The sequence below is a fragment of the Marmota monax genome, unplaced genomic scaffold (assembly GCF_021218885.2).
Source record: "Marmota monax isolate L192 unplaced genomic scaffold, Marmota_monax_Labrador192_F-V1.1 WCK01_AAM20220418_F8-fsc01027, whole genome shotgun sequence".
Taxonomy (NCBI): Eukaryota; Metazoa; Chordata; class Mammalia; order Rodentia; family Sciuridae; genus Marmota; species Marmota monax.
In genome coordinates, this window is record NW_026694404.1 from 13,913 (window position 1) to 30,153 (window position 16,241).

Sequence of the window (16,241 nt, forward strand, 5' to 3'; positions counted from 1 at the left end):
CACCCATACATATCTAACATGCACTAAAAAAAGCTTTTATTGCAAAATGGAAAATAAAGAATGAATAAAATTGAAACTATTAAGAATTGAGAAGTGCATACAGCAGATGCATATAAATATGCTCCTTGTATTATTTTACATACTTGAAGGGCATATAAACAGTGAACAGAAAATTACCCATAATGTTACTCATTTATGCAGATAAAGTAACATGAGAAGTTGATGAGATCTCTGTCATAGATGTGTTTCAGAAAAGAGAAAATGACAAGAAGATGAGCTACAGATCACTGCAATATCTTGCAACTCTTGAACTAATTCATTTCCATTGGTAGATAGCTTACACTTCCCACAGAAGACTCCTCATTTTATGGAGAGAAAAAAAAGTTTTCCTATTATTTTATGGAAATAAATTTGAAAGAAAAGGAAGAAAGATGCTTGCCTGTACACATCAGCTTCATGGTGCCTTTTTCCTCCAGTGCCTGAACAGCATTTGATTTCCCTCTTTCATGTCCCTTCTCAAAGCAATTTGCAGAATTCTAAAGAGAGATAATTAAGAATCTTCTTTATGCAGCCTCCATCTGACTTAAATGCCTTTTATTTAGTAGCACTTTTTGGTGCATCTTATATTTGTTTTCTTCTGTTTCATCTAAGCTCACCCTGATGCCAGATGTTTTTAAATATCCACTCATGACTGATATTACTCACAAATAATTGTGCTGTATTAATTAGGAACCTTCTATATAATAAACAGTCTTTTCTCTGGGAATCTTATAAGGTAAAGTACAAAAGTTATGATTCTACATTTAAGGTGCCATAGATTTCTATGAGGCAGAGGAGCTAACTTTACCTTTGTGAAAACAAAATCCACATTTTGAATACAATGCAACTTACAATAGCCAAATTAAGGAACCAGCCCAGATGCCTGTGAACAGTTGAGTGGGTGAAGAAGCTGTGATCTATATGCACAAATAGAGTTTTACTCAGCCATAAAGAAGACTGAAATTATGAAATTTGCTAGTAAATGGATGAAACTAAAGAACATCACCATAAGTGAAAAAAGCCATACTTAGAAAATTAAGTATCAAATATTTTCCCTGATATTCAAAAGCTACATAAAACTAATGGGGTAAGGGAAGACCTTGTGAAAATAGAAGATAAATCAATTGAGTAGATGAAAGGAATACAGAGGTAAACAGGAGGGATAGGAAAAAAGTACGAACTGCGGAATGAAATTAACCAAATAATATTATGTACATGTAATATTATACCACCGGGAATTTTATCTGCATGTATCCTTATTAAGAATCAACTTCAAAAAAATAAATAAATATAAAGGCAGATCAGTAGAACCGAGGAACATGCATGGGGAAAGGGGGAGGGAAGGGAAAGAGCAAGGACTTATTACTGAATGAAGCCAGTTACATTCCATGCATGCATGATTATGTCAAAATGAAACTCACTATTTTGTATAATTATAATACACTAATAAAAACTAAAAAAAAATCTTCCTGAAGTGGATACATTGTTTTTGACCTGTTTCTTAGGTGTAAACCCATACACATCAAATGAGGGATTATTTTTTCTTCTTTTACTTATGAAAGTGCAAACACTTTACACTAAAAATGACATAACTTTATTAACATGTCAAAACTTGACTTCAGGTAAGAAAGAGTTTTAGTTTAATTTTTTTCACATGGATTAATTGCTTTTTAACTGTTTGTTGTTGTTGTTGTTGTTGTTTTCCACAGTAGAAAATAACATAGTGATGATTTGTTAAGTGTTCTTATGGGTAAGATGGAACTATATGTTCAAGAATTTTCTTTTGTGAGTTGGTGAGTTGGAGCCGGATGAAAGACAAATTTGCACAAGATTTGGATGTCAGAAGTGGAGCAATAGCCATTGCTCTTTAAAAGCTGTTAAGTTTATGTGCATTCCAAGATAGATTGCAGAGGGGATGGTCCATTCATGCCTATTTTTGTATGCCCCCCAAATAACAGCAGAAGCATTCTTTTCAATTTGGGGGTACCAATATAGGACAAAATAAATGTAAAAACACAGAAAGTATAGTAAATATAACCTTTTCTTAAAAGATGCTGATTAGAAATCAATAATAATAAAATACAGAACGTATATGCAATTAAATTCTATGTAACTATGGATCCAAGAATATTACCATAAATTAACCTATCTAAGTATGATGTATTAAGCTTTATATGTTAAACTTTTTATATTAACAAGACTCCTAAATGAAAAGTCCAAACCATAATATGAATATCTGTTGAGATGTATATAATTCAAATTAAAAAAAACAATGCTCTTTCAAAGACACTATTCATAACATACAATATGAAAACACAGCAGAGTGAGAAAAAACTTTCAGAAAATATATCTTACTAACAATTTTTTTAACCAGAATATACAAAGAAAGCCTCCAACAATAATATCAACAACTCAATTAAAAATGGCAAAATATTTGAGTGAACATTTCACAAATAATGGCATACTTGCAATAAATAATCTTTCACCACTTCTATTCAGCAGAGTCCTTAAAACCCTAGCCAAAAGAAAGAAATTTTATAAAGTGATACAAATAGGAAAAGAAGAGCTCAAACTACCTCTATTTGTTGATGATATATTCTATATTTAGAAGACCCAAAAAACTTTACTAGAAAGACTCTAGAATTCATGAATGAATTCAGCAAAATAGGAGGGTATAAATACACACCAATAAATCAACATAATTTTTATACACCAAGAATATATTAGCTGAAAGAGAAAACAGGAAAACTATCCCCTTTAAATATCCTCAAAAATAAAATATATGGTAATCCACCTGTAAAAAAGGGAAAAGATGTCTACAATGAAAACTACAGAACACTAAAGAAAGTAATTGAAGAAGACCTCAGAAAATGGAAAGATCTCCCATGTTCCTGGATAGGCAAAATTAATATTATCAAAATGTCAATATGATAAAAAGTGATACATATATTTAATGCAATTTCTATTAAGATCTCAATGATGTTCTTCACAGAACTACAAAAAGCAATTATGAAATCCATTTGGAAAAATAAGAGGCCTAGAATAGCAAAAGTAGTCCTCAGCAGAAAAAGTGATGAAAGAGACAACTAAATGACAGACCTTCAATTATACTACAGAGCTATAGTAACAAAAACAGCTGGTATTGGTACCAAAACAGACATGAAGACCAATAGAACAGAACAGAAGGCATAGAGAGTCACCCACCTAAATACAGTTATCCTAGACAAAGGTGTCATAAACATACATTGGAGATAAGATGACCTCTTCAACAAATAGTACGGGAAAAACCAGAAGTTCATATATAATGAATGAAGTTGAACTCCTATATCTCACCCTGCACAAAACTTAACCTAATCCTTAGACCAGCGACCCAGCACTTACTAGAAAAAAGTAGGCCCAATTCTCCAACATATTGGCTTAGGAACTGACTTCCTTGACAAGACTCCTAAAGCTCAAGAAGTAAAATCAAGAATCATAAATGGGATGGTATCAAACTCAAAAGCTTCTTCTCAGCACAGGAAACAATAAAGAATTTCCAGGATATACAAAGAACTCAACAACTTAACACCAGAAAACTAAAAACCCAATAAAAAATGGACAAAGGAACTGAAAAAAAACATTTCACAGAAGAAATATGAGTGGACAACAAATATATGAAAAAATATTCAACATATATTTGAGTAGACATTTCACAAATAATGGCAGCAGAAGCATTCTTTTCATTCTTTTCTTTTCTCTAGGAATTAGGTTACTTCACTTAACATGATAGTCTTCAGTTCCAGGTAATGCAAACTACACTGATATTCCATCTCACTCCAGTCAGAATGGCAACTATAAACAACACAAGTAACAATAAGTGTTGGATGCAAGGAGAAAGCAACTCTCATACATTGTTGGTAAGTCTGAAAATTGGTGCAACCACTATGGAAAATAGTGTGGAGATTCCTTAGAAAACATAGAATGGAACCACCATTTGACCCAGTTATCCTACTCCTCTGTCCATACCCCCAAGGACTTTAAAAAAAACATACTACAGTGACACAGCCACATCCAATGTTTATAATAGCTCACCTCACAATAGTCAACCTATGGAAACAACGTAGGTTTCCTCAACAAGTTCATGAAGAATTAAAGTGTGGTATATATTCAAAATGGATTATTACCCAGCCTTAAATCAGAATGAAATTATGGCATTTTCTGGTAGATAGGTAAAACTGGAGAATATCATGCTAAGTGAAATATGCCAATCCTAAAAAAAACAAAGGTCAGAATGTTTTCTAAGGTTGAGGAGGGGAATAATAGAAATCAATTGGATAAAACAAAGAAAAATGAAGGGAAGGGAAGGGTGTGGGTGGGACAGGAAAGACAGTAGAATTAATCAGACCTAATTTCCTAGCCTTCAATTTGACTACACGAGGGTAGCTCGACATCATGAACAACGAAAAGTGTGGGATCCTAAATAGAAAGTTACACTGTGTGTATGTATAATTTGTCAAAATACATTGTACTGCCATGTATAACTAAAAGGAACTTTTGACATCATCTGGAAAATACACAGCAAAATTATGATACAATGAAACTATACTTACACAACAATAACTTAAAATGAAAAAGATATAGAGCATCTGGAATGTTTCTTTATTAATTTGGGAAACTTTAATTTGGAAAGGTCACTTTTTTTCCTTTATTTTATTTATTCATTTTTCTGTGCAAGGGATTTAAATCCAGGGCCTTGCACATGCCATCAAGTTGCACTACAACTGAGCTACACACCCAGGCCTGTTAAAACAAATGGTGGGAGGCACAATGGATATTCATATGTAGAAGAATGAAACTTGACCCCTATCCTCAGCCTCCACCAAAGGCAAGTGAAAGTAGATCAAAGACGTAGGAATTAGATCAGAAACTTTCCAACCATTAGTAGGAAATGTAGGCCCAACACTCCAACATGTCAGCACATGAACTAACTTCCTTAACAAGTCTCCTAATGTGCAACAAATAAAACCAAAAACCAGTAAGTCAACAGCATCAAACTAAAAATTTCAAATGAAACTATTTATTTTTCAAATATATATATATATAAACTTCGGTAGAGCAAAGGAAATAAGGACATGAAGAGATAGCCTATAAAATGGAAGATTTTTGCCACCTACTCTTCAGTTAGGGCATTAATATCCAGAATGTATAAAGAAGGCAACACCACCAAACAAATAACCCAGTTAAAAAATAGACAACAGAACTAAACAGAAACTTCTCAAAAGAATAAAAATAAATGAACAACAAATAGATATTCATCATTTCTAGCAATTAGGGAAATACAAATCAAACTACATTCATTTTGCATCTCATTCCAGTCAGAATGGCAATTTTCAAGAATACAAGCAATAATAAGTATTGGCAAGGATGTGGGGGGGAAAGTACATACATTATGGGTTATACTACAAATAAGTTCCACCATTCTGGAAAATAGTATGGAGACTCCTCAAAAAACAAAGATTGGTCAGGCTTGGTGGCACATACCTATAATTCCAGAAAATTGGGAAGCTGAGGCAAGAGGATTGCAAGTTCAAAACCAGCTTCAGCAATTCAACGATGCCCTGGGCAACTTAGTAAGACCCTGTCTCTAAATAAAATCTAAATTTCTTTAAAAAACACTCTGGGATGTAATTCAGTGGTTAAACACCCCGGGGTTCAATCTCTAGTACAAAAAAAAAATCTAAAACTAGGAATGGAACCACCATACCACCATATGACCCAGCTATCCCACTCTTCAGTATATATTCAAAGAATCTAAACTCAGAATGCTACGGGAATGAAGCCACATTAGTGTTTATAAAAGCAGCACAATTCACCACAGCCAAGCTATGAAAACAACCTAGATGCCCTTCAGCAGATGAATAGATAAAGAAAATGTGGTGAATATGGATTATTACATATGCATAATGAAGTATTACTTAGCCATAAAGAGAGAAATTAGGGCATTTTCTAGTAAATGGGTGAAATTGAAAACTACCACACTAACTAAAATAAACCAGACTCCCCAAAATGAAAGTTGAATGTTTTCTATGATATGCTAAAGTTAGTCTAAAATAAGAGACAAGAAAGAGAAGCAGAACAAAATAAAGAAAGCAAGACGAGGTGCGGGATTCCATCAAAATAGAAGAAAGATCAGTGGGGTAGATGAAGAGGATCGAGAGGGAGGAGGAAGAAGAAAGGAGAACAGTGGAATGAGTCTGACCTAACTTTCCTATGTATATATATGAGTATAACACACTGAATCTCACCATTTTATGTATCCACAAAACACTAATTTAAAAAAAAAAATTAAAGTGTAAAAGCTGGGCATGGTGGTACATGCCTGTCATCCTAGCAACAGAGAAGACCCTGGCAGGAAGATTGCAAGTTCAAGGCTAGCCTCAGCAATTTAATAAGGCCATAAACAACTTACTGAGACCCTGTATCACAGTGAAAACCAAAAAGGGCTGGGGATGTAGCTCAGTGGTAAACTGCCCCTAGATTCCTGTATCAAAATGAAAGAAAGAAAGAAAGAGAGAAAGAAAGAAAGAAAGAGAGAAAGAAAGAGAGAAAGAGAGAGAAAGGAGGGAGGGAGGGAAGGAAGAAAGGAAGGAACAAGTAAATAGAAGAAAGATCGGTGAAGTAGACGAAAGAAAATAGGAAAAAGAAGAGGTGGAAGGAAAGATCAAGTAGTAAGGACTGAATTAGAGCAAATTATATTTCATTCTTTTGGGATTATGACAAAATTAATTCTAATGTTATATATAATTGAAAAGAACCAATAATAAAAACTATAATTAAAAAGTCACTTTTAAAATCACACAGCAATTTTCCTGAAAATTTAAATAGGTTCTATTATATGACTCAGAAATTACATTTCTGATAAAATGAAAATATATGTCTATACAAAGAAACTTTCCTGTGAATGTTCATAGCAGGCTACTGCATAATAGCTCCAAACAGGAAACAAATGAATATGCATCAATACAAATGAATGAACACATTGTGGTGTATCTACATAATGGCAAACTGAAAGAGATTATGCTGCCAGCAGATTAAAAAAAACAAATCACTAGCATAACACATAGATAAACCTTATAAATATTACATTGAGTGAAAGAAACCAGACATAAGGGAATACACTATATATTTTCTTGCATATTAATTTTTAAGAAAAGCAATTCTAATCTATACTGTTACCAAGAAGATCAGGAATTATTTGGGCCATGACGTATAGTTGGCATTGACTGAGAAGGGACATAAGGAAATTTGGGGAGGTGAAGAACATTTCTATATCATAACTGAATAGTAATTGTGCATGTGTGTATGCTTATTAAAACTTCAGGAACTCTATCTCTTCAATATGTGCCTTTTATGGAATGGGAATTATACTTTGACCAATTTGATTTAAAAGACAAATCAACACAAATCAATGTTTAAAATAAAAGAAAATTATCATATCATTACCCAATAGAAGTAAGTATCTACTGTCATAAAATTTAAAATCTGTTCATAAGAAAAAAATAACTGATCTTGGAATAAAGGGGACATTTACAGATGATTAAGAATATCTCTGGAAATTTATAGAAACACTATGCACAATAGTAACTTATTTTATGTTAATCTCAGGATTATCTCACTGGGAATGAATTATACTTTACTGAGCATCCCAATCAGACATTTCAGGGTGAGTGTAGAGATATGTTTTGAAAATATAAATAAGTTGTTTTTAAACATCTGAAATTATTACAAATCAGTGTGTGTTACTATAATCATTTAGCCAAGTAGTATTCCTTCTGAATAAGGGATCTGTTTTCAATTTATAACATGTTTTATTATCACATGGCTGTGCTTCTACAATCTGCCATACATTCAATTCTTCATATGATCATTTGGAACCAGGACTCTTTCTTTCCAGCAGGCTTCATTATATCCAGTCATCAATAATGAAACAAATATAGGTATCTGTAATCACTGCTCCTGGTAAATATAGCATAGGACGGAGATCCTAGCTATTGGAAAAAGGTAAGAAAAATATATTAAAAACAGAATAGGAAGAAAAACTTTTAATCTTTCACAGACACTGTGATGTTACCCTTCTAGGTAATCCTGAATGACCTACACATAAAGTACTATATATAATGACCAAATTTATCAAGGATACTAAATTCAACACCATAAATAAAATTCACTTTTTTGTATACAAGCATTATTTACTTACTCATTCATTATGTGCTAAATTTTGAAAAAGTTAATATAAAAATCTGTCTACCAAGTAGATTTAATGCTGAAAGTACAACTGGCTTCTGAACTACATAGTTGTCCCTATGAGAGATTGTATCTGCAGGAGTTTCCAATTATAATGAGCAACACCACAGTTCCTAGGACAATTCCCAGTAGCTCAGCCAGTGTCTTAGTATTCAGATGTATCTGATTCTTAATTCTCCATTTTACATACAATGAACATATACACACACATATACATATGGGAAATCAATTCCCTTCTGTGATTGTAGTAAAAAGAGACATAAGAAATCTCTCTGCTTCTACTGAGACAGTAACAACTGAGTCTTCTTCCACTTCAGAATATATTGCGCACACACAAAATGCACTCAAACCCAGAAGAGAATGTTCCCTCCCTGACTCATCTACCAAGGTTTCAACATTGGTCATACATTTTCCATGCAGGTCTAAGAGCACCACATAGACATGAAAGCGACTTAATTCATGGATACATTCTCAGTTTCTTGAGGAATTCAAGCAGTTTTCAAGGTAAGAGGGTTTCTGAATTGGGGTTGCATTCTTCTTAATAAAGGATGAATGCAGATTATGGCAGCTGCCAAAGGAGGATGAATGTAAGTTTCAGGCAGGACTGTATCCTGACTCAATAAAAACACCAATAATTCCCACTAATGTGCCTCTGCATATTAGCTTCTGTGTTCCGTTTTTATTTTAGATAAAGCATTCATATTTCAACTGCCAAAACATAGTTCTTATGCAGAACCTTTTAAAGAGAAGTACATCTTCAGTCCCACTGGCTGTGAAAGCTAACAGCAACATTTCTGAGAGACAATAATTTATTAATCAGAGGGTAGAAAGAAAAGAACTATGACAGCCATATTCCATACTTTTCTCTAGTTTCTTTTCCTTTTTTTAAAGGAAATGCATCTATTTGACACTGTATTCATGAAATTTCAATTATTTCACAATTCAACAAATTTGAGTACCTCTCAAATTTGTGCAATTACTCCACATCATTTGTTTCCATATTTTCTTGGAGCCTTATAGTTGTACATAATGGTGAAATTTATTGTTACATATTTGCACATGCACACAACATAATACTGTATTTAGGCCAGTATAATTCCCCATATTTCTCCTCTCTTTTCCCTCTTCCTATCTCTTAACCCCTTCCCTCTACTCTACTGATCTGCCTTCCATTTTCATGAGATCCACCCTGCACCTTCCTTTTCCTTTTCCTCTCTGGCTTCCATATAGCAGAGAAAACACTGGACCCTTGACTTTCTCAGTTTGGCTTATTTAACTTAATAGAGGTATCAAGTTCCATCCATTTTCCTGCAATTTATGTCAATTGCAGGAAATTCAGAAATATCAGGAATTGCAGGAATTTCAATTTCACACTTTTTAAAGTTCTACTGGGGATACCTATTGGAATACCAGGTGAATTTCCAAAATATCCAGGAGGTTTTATAAATTTCAACATTGAAATTAATCAATTAATCAAAAGGTCTATTTTTGCTTCCATAACCTCTTCTGTAGGAGTAGCCCTAGAACCACAATACTTGTTCATTTTGTTGTTATTATTGTTGTTTTTAATAAGCATACCTTGAGCAATATAGCCAACTACATAATTTTGCATCTTTTGTGTTCCTCCTATGTTCACAACTTTGATCCTGTTTCCTCACAGCATACTATCAAATCAAATGTTCTCCCCTCAATACTCACCTTATGTCAACACTTATTCTCCTAAAGCCTATTTTTCTGTGGAATTTTTAAAAAAATGTATTGAAAATCTACTTTACACCAGAGAAGCATTGCTATGTAGATTACGTTGCTTGAGAAATATTTGTTCTATGAGTCTTGGAAGATGTGATGTGGGTAGAAAATAAAGCACAGTATAATAAAGGAATATTGACTGATGCAGTTTAAGCTGAAGCATCTTTTTCTCATTGAACTAGATCTAGAGTCCAGAAGACTAGATGCTAATATTGGAAAAACATTGGCTGCTTTCTACTATTACAATGATTCTTCATTACCTATTTACTTTGTCACTAATAAAATAGGTCATGGAGTGATGATGTTAGAAAGGGCATTTGTTTCTATGTTTTATTTTCAAGATCAGTCCATCATTTTGATTAAAGGTAGATATTAGGAGAGGGTAAAATATATATTTCTGTAGTGAAGATTTTTGAAGAGAGAGGAGAGGAATTTTGTGGTACAAGTAAATTGGAATCAACTTCAGCAAGTCTATTAGGTAAAACATTAACTTTGAAAGGTTAGCATGTCAGAACAACTGATGATTATAAATATTTCAGGTTAGTATGGGCATCTCTGACTATGGTGAACACCTGGATCCCAGAAAATATATAATCAATCCTTGACCATCCATTTGGTCAGTTAGTAGCCAAATTCAACCTGGAGAATGGAAGACATGATAACAAAAGAAACTGCACAAGCCATTGATGTTGTCAACATCTAATGCTTAAGGCATGGACTCTAAGAGAGTATGTACCACATGTAAAACCTATGAGAGCAATAAGGTCATCTATCCCCAAGAAAGATGAATTAGCCATTTTATGGGACAAAGCCCTGCTAGTCAGTGACACTCTGAAATTTTTTCTTCTGTTTACACAGGGAATTCTGTGAATGCTCTACTCTAAACTTCCCAAAAGTCATTATGTCACTCCTAAATGTCACCAGCCTTACTCCAGCTTCATTCATTTTAAATGGCATCCCTGGTCTGGAAGAGGTGCATTTGTGGATCTCCTTCCCCCTGTGTGCCATGTACAGCATTGCCCTTACAGGGAACTTTGGCCTTATGTACCTCATCTACTCTGAAGAGGCCTTGCACAGACCTATGTACATCTTCTTAGCCCTTCTTTCCTTCACAGATGTGCTCATGTGCACCAGCACCCTTCCCAACACTCTCTGCATACTGTGGTTCAACCTCAAGGAGATTGATTTTAAGGCCTGCCTGGCCCAGATGTTCTTTGTGCACACCTTCACAGGAATGGAGTCTGGAGTGCTCATGCTCATGGCACTGGACCGCTACGTGGCCATCTGCTATCCCCTGCGCTATGCCACCATCCTCACCAATGTGGTGATTGCTAAAGCCGGGCTGCTCACTTTTCTTAGGGGCGTGATGCTTGTTATTCCTTTCTCTTTCCTCACCAAGCGCCTGCCATACTGCAGGGGCAATATCATCCCCCATACCTACTGTGACCACATGTCTGTCGCAAAGATCTCCTGTGGGAATGTCCAGGTCAATGCCATCTATGGTTTGATGGTTGCCCTTCTGATTGGGGGCTTTGACATCTTGTGCATCACAGTCTCCTACACCATGATCCTTCGGGCGGTTGTGAGTCTGTCCTCAGCAGATGCTCGGCAGAAAGCCTTCAGCACCTGCACTGCCCACATCTGTGCCATCGTCATCACTTATGTCCCAGCCTTCTTCACCTTCTTCACACACCGCTTTGGGGGACATACCATTCCTCCCCACATACACATCATTATGGCTAATCTCTATCTACTCATGCCTCCCACCATGAACCCGATTGTGTATGGTGTGAAAACCAAGCAAATTCGAGACAGTGTCATTAGGTTCTTGTTTAAGCGAAAGGATACTTTGTCTCAGAACGTCAAATAGACACTTTTGAATGTAAGAATTCCCTTACCCAGGTTGAGATCACCAACCCAACAGTAAACTCTCCAAAGGAAACCTAGTATGTGTCCACAGGGAACACGTATCTGCAACTCAAAGTCTTCTTCCTCTTTTGAACGGCTAAGTCTCTGTTCATGTAGGTAAAATCCCCTGTGTGAAATTCAAAGCCTCTTTAATGTAGAAGATTTCCATGTTCACAGCATTTAGTCTTACTAGACAGGAATCTCTCCCCTGAATGACAATGTTCATACACTGAGACAGAGTGGTTGGATCACTGGGGTGGATTTGAATGTCTTGAAGATTTTAAATTCCTCACAATAAACAACTTATGTTCATTAGTATCTGTATCTGATTTACCTTTCTCAGCATTGTCCTGCCAAAATCACTTGGAGTTAATTCTTATTTCCTGGGTCATTATCTTGTTCTGGATGGTAGGTACAGGGTTTATCAACTTGGTGGCATTTCATGAAACTGTTACCTACGATGTTTGCTCTTTTTTGCATGCATGATATATTTCAGAAAAACATTTATTTGAAATAACATCTTTTGAGAATCATACTCGGACCCTATAAACTGTAAAACATTTTTTCTTGTCTCCTGTGCTTCTGTATATGACTTAGAATGAATATACACTTTATTTATTAGTGAATATGTTAAATTTGGTATGTTATGTGTGCATGTTTATACAAATTATGATCAAATAACATGGACAATACCATAGTAAAAAAATGATCAAAACCTTCATTTATTTCTTTTATAGAAATAACCTTTTAAAACTATTGTGGTATTTATATATATATATATATATATATATATATATATATATATATATATATATATATTTTGTTGCTGTTGTTGTTCTTTCTGGTGATTATTTCTTTAAGTTATGTTTGAACTTTAATTAGATTACAAACTATTCTGTCATACACAATGAGAATTCTTTTTTTGTACCAGTGATTGACACCAAGGGTGCTTAACCACTGAGCCACCTCCCCAGCCCTTTCTGTTTTTTATTTTGAGACAGGGTCTCACCAAGTTGCTTAGGGCCTCAGTAAATTGCTGAGGCTAGTGTTGAACTTGTGATCCTCCAGCCTCAGCCTCCCAAGCCAGTAGAATTAAAAGCATGAACCACTAGGCCCAGACACAATGAGAACTAACTCAATTACTATATCAGTCACACTTTCTCTCAAAATATTATATATTTTATATAAATATACATATATATTGTATGATACCACAGACATGAAAAATATGCATGGTCCCTGTCCTCCTTTTCCCACTAATTTAAACCTCTATGTGAATGAATTTTATCTTTAGTTTCTTCTTTAAATTATTACCATTTCATTCAATTCTGGATTTGTTTGTAATTTGATTGTAATGATTAAACTTAATAAATATTATTTTGTGTACTATAGCTACATGAATGTTAATATGAGTATTGAGTGCGAATGTTGATCACTTTGTAGCCAAATCAAGATTATAGTTCCTTCTCTTTTGTTCTAATAGCATCATCCTTATTACTCATGAAGAACCTGCATCCATAGTTTTCAGTAGTATCTGAAAATATATTACACAGATTGAACAAGAACAAGGTATATGGAAAAGAAACACCAGAAGGCAAATGTCTGACTTTTAGAACTGTCATTAAAATAGAAAGCTGTTAAATCAAAGGAACAAATTTATCCAAGCCTCTCTAAATTACTTTTGTATTTTTAGTTGAAAAAATGTATTTCTTTCCTTCAGTTATTTGGAAATATATAATACATTAATGTTAACTATAGCCCCCACTCTTGTACAAAAGAAGATCAGGTATTATTCCTCCTACCTGTGACCTTGCATTCACTGACCTACCTCATCTCCTTCCCACAACCCGGTGTCTGGTAACCACTATTTTGTTCTCAACTTTGGTAAGATAATGTTCTGCATAAATCTACCTCATGTGGTACCTGCATAAATCTACCTCATGTGGTACCTGTGTCTCTCTGCCTGGTTTATTTCACTTCACATAATATACTCCAGATTCATTTATATTGCCCAAAATGATAGGGTGCCTTCTCCTTTTTTGGCTAAGTAGTGTTCCATGTGTGTGTATATATACTGTATTTTCTTTATGCATTCATTTCTTGATGAACAATTAGGTTGATCCCTTACCTTTGCTCTTGTGAAATGTAGTGTGCAGATGCTTCTTCAACAGACAAATCTCATTTAATTTGAATATATACATGGTAATGGGATTGCTCAATCATATGACAAATCTGTTTTTATTTTTTTGAGGAACTAATGCACTGTTTCTCATAATGACCATAACACACCATAAAGTATTTTCTATAACTGAATTCAGAATTGGTGGTTTAAGAAATGCCAATAAATGACAAAATACCTAAAAAAGTGTTTATATAAGATAAACTTGGACACATCTTTGTGAGAATATATGATATACTCTCAGCAAATTTCAACATAAAATGTATTATTGCTAAACACAGTCATCGTGCTATATATTAGTCTTCCTCAGCTTGTCCAATATCTGCACACTTGCATTTGTGGACCAACATCTCCCTATATTTCTCTTGTACACCTGACTCTTCTATTTTCTGTTACTATAAGTTAAGTTTATTTCATATAGCACAATTTCTTCAAGGTCACTCCATGTAGACATAAATGTAAGGTTTCCTTATTTTTAACTTTTTAAAAGTTGGCACATAAAAATTATACAGTTACAGGTTTATAGATAATGTTTCAATATACACATCATATAATGTTGGAAGCATGGTGAACCCATCTCCACAAACATCATTTCTTTCTGGTGAAAACATTCAAAAGTCTTTCTTCTAGTTTTTAAAGAAGTACAGACCCTGATTATCTATAGCCATCCTATTGTGCATTTGAATACCAGAACTTACTCTACTAATGATAACTCTAGCTTAGCACCTACCTCTCTTTTGTAAGTTTTGTTCTGTTTAGTTTTTTTGTAAAGATCCAATGAACTCTCAATTCCAACTGTGGACACGAGGTTCCCATCTACATCAGTGGATCGCCTGCTCACCAGACTTCCCATTTCCTAGTATTTATGCTTAGAGAAAACCAGCTACTAGTGTAGAACCTCACAAAAGGAAGTGACAGAACAACTTGACATTGTTTCAAAGGGTACAGAGTTTGAGTGCAAATTTTCTAGAGGAAATTTGATATATAAGTGATTTAAAAGTAGTATATATTTGAATTAATACCTATTCATTTCCACAAATTTCTTAATAGCATCAACCATGATATGTGGATGATCATCATAAAGCTACAATGTAACATATTGAAAATGAATTCAATGTTTTTAATTAGAGAAATATTTAAGGCAAGTGGATAGCCATAAAATACACTACTGTGTTAACTTTGAGACACATTGTAAAGTTATTGATGAACGTTTATGATATATTTTTAAATGAGAAGCTAAGAGTGGTAAATAACCTGTGAATTATGATCATGATTTTCAGAAAAAAATAGTGCATTTGTGGATACAAATACCCAAAAATCTATGAGTAGGTATTTCTGAGAGAAATATGTTACTTTAAAATGTCTTCATTGTTACTATTTTCTTTTTTGTTAATTAATAAGCATTTACTATTTTGGAATTTTCAATAGTAAATAAAAATTCATGAAATCTTACGTAAATATCAATCTTTTAATTTATTTTTAATTGTGTTAGACAAGAATTTTCAACTTGTAGTCCTCATTGTGGGACACCTGTGTCAGGGAGTGACCTTCTAGGCTGCTTTCCTCTGGGATCCACCTATGGCTAAGGAACTAGTTCCCCAGGAACATGTGAAGCTTTGTATCATGCTTTCCCTTAGGGACTCTGTGCTCTGTGGGGGCTCTTAAGCCTGTTTTACATTAAGTCTCAAGACTTCTGAGGACAGAAGAGATTGTGTTGGTTTCCTGTGGGATCTCCACTGGCCTAAACACTTACACTCCATGCTATAAGACGAAGCCATATTGCGGACACCATGTACTGTCCCTGACCTGAACACCTCTCATGCGTCTTATCTGCAGCCATATTGTGGGTAAGGGATGATTTCTGCCTTCCAGGAGTTCATAGGTTCACAATATAGCAAAGCCTAGCATTTTTTCATTCTGTCTGTATCATCAGAGGCACAAAGCTACTGCTCTACAAAGGATGTTGTTGCTGATTTATTTTGCTGAAAAAAAGTTAACATATGTTTATTCCACACTCAGAACAGTACTTGTATAGGATGTATGTTTTTGGTGGGCAAAGGTATGGGTCAGATGCCCTTAAAAT

The 16,241-nt window shown here is 34.4% G+C and overlaps 1 protein-coding gene across 1 annotated transcript; it reads left to right on the plus strand.

Moving 5' to 3' along the window:
• The first annotated feature begins 10,972 nt into the window (after positions 1–10,972).
• Positions 10,973–11,941, plus strand: LOC124109527 (olfactory receptor 52N1). Its single transcript, XM_046468190.1, has one exon. The coding sequence runs from the start codon at positions 10,973–10,975 to the stop codon at positions 11,939–11,941; it is 969 nt and encodes a 322-aa protein (XP_046324146.1).
• The last annotated feature ends 4,300 nt before the right edge of the window (positions 11,942–16,241 follow it).

Excerpts from the sequence above, each read along its gene's own strand:
- LOC124109527 (XM_046468190.1), top strand. The coding sequence starts at position 10,973 with ATGTCACTCCTAAATGTCACCAGCCTTACTCCAGCTTCATTCATTTTA.